This window comes from Etheostoma spectabile, unplaced genomic scaffold, assembly GCF_008692095.1.
Source record: "Etheostoma spectabile isolate EspeVRDwgs_2016 unplaced genomic scaffold, UIUC_Espe_1.0 scaffold340, whole genome shotgun sequence".
Classification (NCBI taxonomy): Eukaryota; Metazoa; Chordata; class Actinopteri; order Perciformes; family Percidae; genus Etheostoma; species Etheostoma spectabile.
Genome location: NW_022605588.1, coordinates 930987 through 942788, shown reverse-complemented (window position 1 = coordinate 942788; position 11802 = coordinate 930987). Strand labels below are relative to the sequence as shown.

The window sequence follows — 11802 nt, the reverse complement described above, 5'->3', positions numbered from 1 at the left end:
ATGTCATTCCCCCCTCTCTCCCCTTCCATGTCCTCCTTGACACACTCCCTGTGTAGCAAATTCAGTTTCAAAAATAAAAATAAAATCTTCCAGATATAAACTGACTATGTTTACATGCATGCACAAGAATATAAAGTAATCAGATTAGAATAGACTAGAATAGTTGGATTTAACTACACTGGGGTATTCCCATTAGCAGGATTCCGGGTGTAGGCACGCAGAGTCGAACAATAAAGCTGAATGAATGAATGAATGAATGAATGAATGAATGAATGCATGAATGAATGAATTAATGAATTAATGAACAAATGAGTCCTGCAAACTGCTGTAGGAAAACACTCCTCACATTCTATTCTATCTATTTTAAACAACACGGCTCCCAAATGGACCTTTCCACATTCGTCTGCAGACAGAACCCACAGTGCCGGGGGTACTGTTGGGTTCTGGGGATAATGGAGCTTGATGGTTGGAGATGTTTGGTGCTGACCAGAGGCCTGTACTACGAAGTAGGTCTCCACGATTCGGGGAAAAATATGAAATCACAATTTTTTGGCTTATAATTGCTATCACGATTCTCTGCCACAATGTTTTTGACCATAACAAAACTAAACAACTTGGCAGTACCAAACATAGATTTATTTTATATGCTCATCACCACAGGCCTGTAAACATAGAGGCTCCACTGAAGAGAAGGAGAGCATCGCAGAGCTTGGAGAACTTTCATTTTATACAGTCTGTTAGAAACTCACAGATGAAAGTAGGAGGGTTTGGGATGCCGTCGGCTCGTAAAACTAAATGAGAATTGAAGTCACAAAAAAAACATAATTACACAGTGGGAAGCGATTGTGGAAGCAAATTTATATATATATATAAATTTGCTTCCACAATCGCTATATATATATATACACACAAATATAAAAACATCATTCAAACCGCTGGGCGCGTTGGCAACACGTGGCTCAAGAAGCTGAGAAAGATACGCAATCCCTCCGCTGAAAATCTATATCTTTCATAAAGACAGCCATCAGGGAGTGTTTACAGGTTTTGTCAGTCTCTAAATGTTCTAGTTTTTCAGAGCGCAACTCGTACTATGGCGTTATGGAAAGCACGCCTATGCCAGGTCCTATGCCCTGACCAATCGGCTTTCCTAACCTTAACTACTCAAGGTCAATGCCTAACCCCAACCAATCAAGCTGCTTCGTAGGGCGGGACTTGCCTAGAAGCTCCGTGGGATCCATAATAAGCCTTTCCACATACCGAGCTCCACCGGATCTTCTGAGAACTGTGACGCCATTATCACTCGAGGATTGATTGGTCAGTAGGTGACGCTTTTATAGCGGTAGATCTCTAATCTCCACTATAACCTGCTCCCCAAAACTCTGGACAGTGTGTCACAGATTGGATAAGTTCCACAAGGCATGCAGTCACTCGTCCAGCGACTACACCATGCTCCACTGCAAACTAAGCTGCTGTGGACACAGAGCAGCCCCTTTCTCTTAACCAGCGCCTCGTGCACATGGCTGCTTAATTTGCACATGAATGACGTCATTGCACCATGCCGATGATGTCTGCATTCTTCATTCTTTCTAATCTTCACTCACATCAGCCGTCTGAGAGATTTTTTGTATGCAGTATAAAAAGCCAGAGGCATGAAGGGCAAAAAAGATTTACATTTAGGCCACCAAAAAAGTACTTTGGCAACCAGATTCAGGAGCAGGGTGGCCCACGAAGCTAGTGCGTGAAACTATTAAGGTATATTCCTGTAACTGTATATTGTATGTATATCTAAAAATGAAACCTGTGTTTTATACATTTACTATTGCTTTTTACTATAAAGCAAAAGCATTTCTTATCTGATCACTGGATTAATCGATGGAATAATCGGTAGAATACTGGATTACTAGAATAATCGATAGCTGCAGCCCTACTTCACATTAAAGTGAAGACAGTCCTGTAGAACTCAGCACACGGAGCACAGCATCATTAAGGATTGACCTTTGACCTCATGCTCCATCCCCCTTTCTGCTTGCTTTGAGACTGCCGCCTCTCCTCCCCTTCCTCCCTTTTGTATCTCTTTTATCTCATTAACTCGCCTTTCCTCCCTTCAGATCTCACATATGAGAAACAAACAACCCTCGCCTGCAAGCCGGATCTCTCTTGCTCACATTCCACGCTGGTGTTACTGCCTGACTCCTGATAGACAGAGCAATAAAGAACCTGCTTTTCATGACATCAAAGGCTTTCCGGAGATGTGACAAGAAAAGGCAGACGGGAGACTGGGTGATTGATGGCGCCTGGTTGAGGGCAGGTCTAGTGTCTGTGTTGCACCGCTTCCTGTTCTTACACCTCCGCTGAGACGGGTTAGCGGTGGCATGCTAATGCTGGCAGCCCAACAGCGATGAAACAGATCCGTGGTCTCATTAACAGCCTGTAATAGATTATAATAGATTATGATGATGCCTTCGCGTAACAAAAGCTGCAGGTCTAATCCTGCATTCGCTCAATATCATGGATTCATCTCTCAGCCTCTAAACACAACCTGTTTATCCTCAATTTGTGTCCCAACAGCTCTTATTCTGAGTAAAAAACAGCTTTCTCAGAAACAAAAAATTCCTCAATATGAATATATCCAGCAAATGAATTTTAGCAGTTACGGCAATGCCACAATAAGAGCCCCTAGATGGCAGAATGGTACTTTACAACCAAAGTTTGAGTTGTCTCTAAATTAATCAAGTGCAATTGAAAGCAACATTTGTTTACTGAGATGCACGTGAATGCACCATGAAGAATCCTTTGGAGCCCACATGCTACCTTCGTTGTTTGTGGGGCTGGGCGATAATCAGGAAATCAGATAACACAATATTCTTGACAAATACCTCAATATCAACACTGCGGCGATATTCTAGGGTTGACATCGGTGCTTTGACAAAATATCTTCACATTTTAGTTTCAGATAAATAATCATCGGTATGGACATAATGTCTAAGTGGGGAAAAGGCAAATAAAAGAACAGCTAGAACAAAAGGGTCCAACTTTATTCTTAATCGTCACATACACACAGTACAATGTAGTGAAATTCTTTTACTGCATTTAACCCCTCCTAGGTATTAGGATTAGTGGACAGCTATACACACAGCGTGCTCAGGGGCCACAAGCCTGGCAACAGTCTGGTAAGATCAGAAAAGGACATCACTTCAATGTAATACAGCCTTTAAAACCAGGAAAGACACTTATGCCATATTATGATATTGCGATATCCAAAATCTAAGACAATATCTAGTATCATATCCCGATATTGATTTAAAATCGATATATTTGTTTCCATAACTCCCTTACAGGGGAGTCTAAATGCTGCCACACCAGTGGTGACAGGGAAGCAGCATACGCTGTGTCTGTTTTTATTTCTCTTTGGGCGGAGGGTGAAGTAAATCCTACGGGAATTGCATATGCTTCCATACACTAGATGCTAAGCCACGGGGTGCTGGTCAGATTACATCTATCTGTAGTAGCTCATACACAGCCATCCTCATCAAAACTCATCCGAGCTATCTGGGCGCCCTAAGGACGTTCTTCTACCGTTACCTCAGTTCTCTTCATTTACAATGTCCACATCTAATAGTCGTTTTAGGCAAACGGAATGAAAAGCAAATGAACTGATAGTTAGTTTTATGACAAGGCAATCATCCACCATATCTTAATCGAGACAGAATAGTAAGGTTTGGTTTAAAGGAGGGAATGTATTGAGTGGCTGATCATCCACATGTCTAAGCTTGACTTTATGGCTCTTCATGGCACGTTAAGCCGTTTGAAAATGAGAATGATATCATGCAGAGGAAGATAAAGCGTGCAGCGGAATTTAGTTCAAAGCCATGAGGAAATTAGAGTCGATAGAGCGGGATAAGGTTAGTTAGACGAGTCTAATCTCTCAGCTTGTTACTGGGTGATTCTGCTGAACCTTAAAATGGACTCATGCATTTATGAACCCATGCTTTTTAACTAAAAAGAGGAATAAAAAATCAGCTTTTGGAAATTGATCTCAATGCCATTTAAAAAAAAACTTAAAATAAAAAATAATAATAAATAAAAATAAATAGATAACCCAACATCATCACATACCCTTCACCATACATAGAGAGAGGCATGGGGAACTTTCCATTAAATCATTTCTCAATACAAATCAAACCGGCTATTAAGCTAACTGAAATAACACCATGCCTATCACTAGGTATGGGTAAGGGTATGTGATGAGGTGTGTGTGTGTGTGTGTGTGTGTGTGGGGGGGGGGGGGGGGTATTTTAATTCCAAAGGCCAAAGGAACTTTACAGAAAGTATCCCGACCAGGAAATAAATGGTCTTTAATAAAACATGCTTGCTAAAAAAACCTGTTCTAGGGACATTAACATAGGGGTGTATGCTTATGCCCCTGTATTTTAACATAGGGGTGTACACTTATGCCCCTGTATTTAACTAGGGGGTGTATACTTATGCCCCTGTATTTTAACATAGGGGTGTGTATGCTTGCCCCGTGATTTTAACATAGGGGGTGTACTTATGCCCCTGTATTTTAACATAGGGGTGTATACTTATGCCCCTGTATTTAACATAGGGGGGGTACACTTATGCCCCCTGTATTTTAACATAGGGGGGTGTATACTTATGCCCCTGTATTTTAACATAGGGGGTGTATACTTATGCCCTGTATTTAACATAGGGGGTGTACACTTATGCCCCCTGTATTTAACATAGGGGGGTGTATACTTATGCCCTGTATTTTAACATGGGGGTGTATACTTATGCCCCTGTATTTTACATAGGGGGTGTATACTTATCCCTTATTTTACAAGGGGTTTAATTATGCCCCTGTATTTTAACATGGGGGTGTACTTATGCCCTGTATTTTTACATAGGGGGTGTATACTATGCCCCCTGTATTTTAACATAGGGGGGTGTATACTTATGCCCCGTATTTTACATAGGGGGGGGTGGATACTTATGCCCCTGTATTTTTACATAGGGGGGGTGTATACATATGCCCCTGATTTAACATAGGGGGGTGTATACTTATGCCCTATTTTAACATAGGGGGGTGTACACTTATGACCCTGTATTTTAAACATAGGGGGGTGGATACTATGCCCCTGTATTTTAACATAGGGGGGTGTACACTTATGCCCCTATATTTAACATAGGGGGTGGTACTTATGCCCCCTGTATTTTAACATAGGGGGTGTATATACTATGCCCCTGTATTTAACATAGGGGGGTGTACACTTATGACCGTGTATTTTAACATAGGGGGTGTATAATTCTGCCCCCTGTATTTTAACATAGGGGGGTGTATACTTATGCCCCCTGTATTTTTACATGGGGGGGTGTATACTTATGACCCTGTATTTTAACATGGGGGGGTGTATACTTATGACCCTGTATTTTAAGGAAGAACATTTATTTATTTACAATATATTATTCATTCAAAAAGGAAATTTGGTGTTGTTAAAGGTTAATATTTTGAATTAATTCAATTTCCAAAAGAGGATTTTTTTTTAATTCCTCTTTTTAATCAACTTAAGCACGGGTTATGAACCTTTGAGGACCACTATTCAAATATTCTGAAGCAGTGTCCTTGCTTCAGAATATTTGCATTCAACCTTTATCTAAGAGTATCAGTGTCATCATCCTAACATCATGTGTGAGCCAGGGCAGTGAGCAGCTGCAGCTGTCGAGTTGGTGGCTGTGAGCCGGTGAGCTGCTGGGTGGACCAGCTCACAGCCAGACTGGAAAAACAAGGCAGCAGGATGCCAAGAGTTTAGACGGGCTCCGGTTCCCCCTAATGTGGGCTGCCAGGAAGGAGGCAGTTTGAGCTGGTCAGGAGCGAATAAGGAGAAACTTGCTCATGGGAGTCATGTTTCGCACCATACCGCAAATCAAATACCCAAGGCTGTGTCAAAATTCACAATACGGTTGGTGTGTTGTAACAACAGTAGAGTATTTAGCATGAAATGGCGAATCAAACCATAGATCAAGTTTTATTGCATTTACAGGTGTAGTAAGTTACTTCTTTTGTTTTTCTCTGGGTAATTGTAGTTTCCATTTGCAGAGTCTCTGGTTTACAATCAGGGTTTGTCCTGCATAGTGGAATTTTTGGCTCCCCCAAGGAGGTTTTAGCAAACCCCAAAAGGAAAATCACAACTGACAATACAAATAGCACTTCAAATCCTCTCCAACTGTGTTTTATAGTAATGTACCAAACATCTGTTGAAAAAGCAGAACAATACTTGAGTAGGAGTGCTTATTTCACTTCACCATCCCGGTGATTTTAACTGTGGTAAAATATGAATATTATTTTTTTAAGCAGTTTTGTTGATTGGGGTTTCATTTAGTCCATCATAATAGACATGTTTGTTTATCAAATTGTCAGAAATGACATGCAACTGCATATAGATTTCTCAAATCAAATCAGGTAACGAGACTCACTGCCTTTACTGTACGCAGACTGATCATCTGCCCCTTTTTTATCGTTCATAATTTATCGTTTACCTTAATTACCACTGTAGAATCAGCATAATCTGCTGCATATGAAACATAGTGCATACCAACCAGTTACTAAGAAAGCATCAGGAAGTCATCCACACAGCAGAACTGTGGAAAAGGTATGGAGTGTATATTTGTGGTGAAAGGTGGATGCGTCACACACATCTTCAACATGGCAGCACAGCAGATCTATGCAATCAAGATTAGTGTCACCAATTTAGTATCAAACCAAATGTCTCCCCTTTGGTTTCTGAGTTATGGCGCTGAATAGAGTATGAGATGGACGGACAGACGTATGTACGTACAAATGGACAGACGGACAACCTGGAAACATGATGCCTCTGGCCTTCTGTTGCCGGTGCATAAGGATAAAAACAGACAGACATGACATAATGTTTAGCAGTCTGCAGATTGCTGTAAGAGATGTTGAACAAAGTGATGTGACAGAAAAAAATGGTTGCTGTCTCCGTGTTGCCATTTAAGTATCCGGGTTTTGTACTTTTAATCACTTCCTGGAATTAAAGCACAAAGACACAGACAACTGCATCTCTGGTCCACAGCTACTGGAGCGATTACCCTACAATGTCATGTCTTTGGCCAAAAGAAACGTAAAAGTGAATGCTGGATTTCCATTACTTAATGAAATTTATTAGTCAATACCAACGCCAATGAAAATCAACCATTCTCCATACCCAAATTGATACCACAGTAAAAAACACAAACAACACAATAAATCCCATGTCCTTCCTTGAGTATTTCAGGAGCGCCATGCGGCGACCACGGTTCCGTTTAGGAAAGAGTTTGACTTCAAATGCTCACGAGGAACAAACACGTCTTTCCTTTTTGATATTGCACTTTGTCCAAGTGATGTAGCCATAGCTAGCTGTCAAAGATGGCTGCCGTTCTGCACGTGCGCGACTCATCATATTGTGCCTTGACAGGCGCTACAGTCTGTTCTTCTTCTTTGCATTTAGCGGCAGACACTTGAAGGTGTATTTTCTGTCCCCGTAAGGTCCGGAAGAATTGCTTCCCCTGGTAACTTGTAGACTAGCAGTACTGTAGGAAAAATTAATTCTGAATTTTTGGCATGGACTTGGTACCGGAGTACCAGCTCTCGTGACATCCCTAGTCCCCAGAACTTGAATCCCTAGATCATTCCTGACCTGACTTTGAGCATTACCCTCAGGACAATCTTTTCATTCCAGGTGTCTCAGGTGAATTCTCTCTTTTCTCCTTCCCTGCATAACCATAATCCAAAGCAAGTCAAGGGCCTCTGCATACTAAATAATCTATATTAAAACAGGATAAATATGACACATATCCTAAAATATCTGTGTACTTTTACTAAAGGTCTGTAATTGGCTGATAAAGAGGGACTATTTTAAGACTCGAAACCAACACCCAGGGCAAAATCAGAAGCCCGACTCACACTGAGGGAGGTGGCAACCGCCATCAGCCAGTCTACTGTGTAAATACACACACACACACACACACACACACACACACACACACACACACACACAGGAGGGAAGCCAAATGACGCTGAATGCAGAAGGGGACACAATACCAAGAAACAATTAAAAGGTTTTCTTATTGTCAGCAAATCCCATGAGCAGAGCCGAACCAACAGTGAATGGATCTACTAAAAGTTATTGTCTGTGTGTGTATCAAAGCCTGGTTTATCTTCTTCCCTTGTGCCATAGAGCTCCATTGTTGTCTAAAAACTATTACAAACAGATCAGTGAGTCACACTGTTGCACTGGCTGACTTTACCATCAACATGAACACACACACACACACACACACACACACACACACACACACACACACACACACAGTTTATTTTCACTCAATCCCATGTACACTCACTGGAGCTCCAAATGTGGATTAATCCACTGATGAAAATAGTCCCCAACAAGTGCACTGTGGCCCTGACCAGCTGTTTCAGGAGATTACTGAGCCTTCTTTGTCTAATATTTATGTCATCTGTAGCAGTATTAAGGTTTGCTCCTGATTTTGATGGACTTCTCCTCTTTTGACCAAAATGTACTAGGTGTAGTCACATTGTAGTGAACTCATCTAAAACTGACTAAAAAAAACAATTTAGTCAAGTTTTTGTTTTTTGCAACTTTAATGTTTCATGTGCTCTAAGCCATCTTTGATTTGTGCGGTTACCATGGTTACAGGTGTTGTGCTTCATGACAGGGTTAGTGTAAAGTGCTCACTTGACATTATTAAAAGAATTCACAGTTTCTGTATGGTCCAATGTGCTTTCAATGTTTTTTTAGGGTTTATTGACAATAAGAAAAAGATAGATAACCATTGGCCTTTTTCTTTTAACATTACACTGTAGGAATATCCCGAAAATAAAAAGTATAGGGCCATCATTTGGCTTCCGATCTGCTTCAGCTCTCTGTGCTGCTGTCACTTGTTACTTTGTCAACGGGCATAAAGGTGTCCACATGCAGGATTCCCCTGGGTACTGAAGGAGTTCTCTAGGTCTGTTGATCGGGTTAGGAGAGCTTACATGTTGATGGAGAAGTCGGGGTATTGCCTTAACCTGAATATAATGGTTTTTAAACTGCATGTAGATGCACTGATTGTTGATGGACAACAGGGTTTAAAGCTGACAGCCCGCTGGGACAATGGGGACACTGTTAAAAGCTCTAGGAGGGAGGGAGGGAGGGACGGAGGGAGAGAGGGAGAGAGGGTGGGAGGAAGGGAGGGAGAGAGGGAGGGAGGGTGGGGTTGCGCAGTGCTGCACAGCTGCAGGGCACCACTCACCTTGGGTGGTTTGAAGGGGTAGTCTGGGGTGAAGGCGATGTCCAGGAAAAACACTCCCCCCTCGTACACGGAGCCTGGGGGGCCCAGGATGGTCGACCTCCACTCATAGATGTTGTCACCTTTGGGACCAGCGCTGCAATCATGAAAATGAAAGAGGAGAAGGAAGAAAATGGGAAATATTTAATCTACCAGCAGGCGTTTAGAGAGGAGGAAAAGACACTCTAATCTTGTTTCTACATTTAAACTGCAGCAGGAAGGAAGTGAGTAAATAAAGTGTGTGATTATCAGCTGTTAAATCAGCCGCACAAAGCTCCCGTTTAAAGTTCTTATCCATTAGAAGATTACGCAACATTACTACAGTGTATATCACAAAGACTGCATCTGTAGGCCAGGAGAAATGATTAGTATGATCAATGTCATGTGGATGACTGATCTGTCTGGGATCTGCAGGCCAGCTCCGTTCCTTCATTCTTCATCAGTGCTTTACTGTTGGCAGCAGCCATGATTCTCACACTCACACACACACACACACACACACACACACACACACACACACACACACACACACACACAACACACACACACACACACACACACCTGAAAGAAAAGAGGAACTAATCCAATTCCATTTCAATTGGAATTAGGCCAGATGCTTCTGTCAGTGACTTGTATTACTTTTACTTTCATCATTTACACACAAAGAGGGAGAGAGAGAGAGAGAGAGAGAGAGAGAGAGAGAGAGAGAGAGAGAGCGCGAGCATGTGTGAGGCACATAAATGTAAGATGAGAGTGTGAGTGGAGTTGTTCATGTGAAACAGCGGCTCGTTGTAAAGCACCGGGCTACTGCAGACCTATTTCTTGTCAGCGTGCGTTTAGACACAGAGAGGAATTGTGGGATCCGTTCGGGGAGAGGATGCCGACATGGATAAAAATAGTCTGGAGAGCCATAGTGCACTGGGGCCGACGGGGGACAAGAGGGACAATATACTGCTCTGCTCAGCAGGAGACGGTGGCCTAATGTGACTTAAAGGAATCTGTTTGTGTGTCAAATATATTTTTAAATGCCAATGTTTATAGATCAGTACTTGCAGATTTGGTTATACCACGATATGGTGCCGATCTGGATCTTTTATTATCATAACAGCTCTATTACTCTGACACCAAACATGCACATGCTCATCCACTTTCTAAGAAAACCAACTTCAAAGCATCTATAGACCCATCTCTAAACTGCCTTTTGTGCCAAAAATTATAATATATAAAATATATAGCAATTCATTACCTTTTTTTCAGCTTCTAATTTTTCCCAATTTCAATACTTGTCAACATCTGTTTTAACTAAAAAGAAACATTTCTCTTGTTTGTTCAAATCACTTCAACGTTATTGCTGCAAAATGGGATAAACTGAGCAACCCACATATATACATACATACATACATACATAAATATATATATATATATATATATATATATATATATATATATATATATATATATATACACATACATACATACATACATATATACATACATACATACATACATACATATATATATATATATATATATATATATATTAAGGGTGTGACGTGATCTCGTTTTACGAGATCTCGCGAGATTAAAACGTGACGAGATTTCTCGTCGAGGTGAAAAGTTGTCTCGTGAGGCGATGGGATGTCAGGTGATGGAGCGTGAAATTACTATTGAAGATCCCCCTGCCACTTTTAATCATTTGTGTGGCAACATTTTGTGGAAACAGCGACATGCTATATTCTTGAAAAAGAACATGACCATATTTAGGCTGTTCTGTGTAGTTTCCTCTTTTTCATGCTTGAAGAAAAAAATTGTTTCTGTTTGCACTTGTAGTTTTGAGAGAGCAGTACTTGGTTATTGATACACTTACTGTTGCATTTAAAGTGTTATTTTTCTGTTATACACATCAATTTTATTTTACTGTATTTTTTTATGTTCGGTTTGTGGAAAGGAGTCAGATTCCTCGTGTGAAATTGGCACAGGGCAGAAGCCAGTTGGTAGAGTTTATACAAAACATTTTGCAGTGTTTGCACGTCCTTTACTGCATAAATTCATTAAATACTAAAAAAAAAAGTGTAAAAACATTCATCATTTATAGTTGATTTCAAAATGCACCTAAATTGTTTTGCATTTTGTGATTTTTCAGTTGAATAAAAAAACTATTTTCCATTCATATATTTCATCGAGGATTTCTTTAATTTTTTTTAAAAAATCTCGTCTCGTCTCGTTCTCGTGAACCCAATCTCGTGATGTGTCTCGTCTCGTGGAGTAAGCGTCTTGTCACACCCCTAATATATATATATACATACATACATACATACATACATATATACATACATACATACATACATACAAACAAATGCACTCACCTAAAGTATTAATAGGAACACCTGTTTAATTTCTCATTAATGCAATTATCTTATCAACCAATCACATGGCAGTTGCTTCAATGCA

At 40.7% G+C, this 11802-nt stretch overlaps 1 protein-coding gene across 1 annotated transcript in view; it reads right to left on the bottom strand.

Annotated features, from left to right (window-relative positions):
• LOC116686280 (ubiquitin-conjugating enzyme E2 E1) overlaps window positions 1-9465 on the bottom strand; it is a gene marked incomplete at its 5' end in the record, with an annotated part of 79936 nt that extends 70471 nt beyond the window's left edge. The window contains one exon of the mRNA XM_032511254.1: window positions 9316-9465. Coding sequence (XP_032367145.1) covers window positions 9316-9465 — 150 coding nt within the window. The remainder of the gene's footprint in view (window positions 1-9315) is intronic.
• Window positions 9466-11802: the final 2337 nt, after the last annotated feature.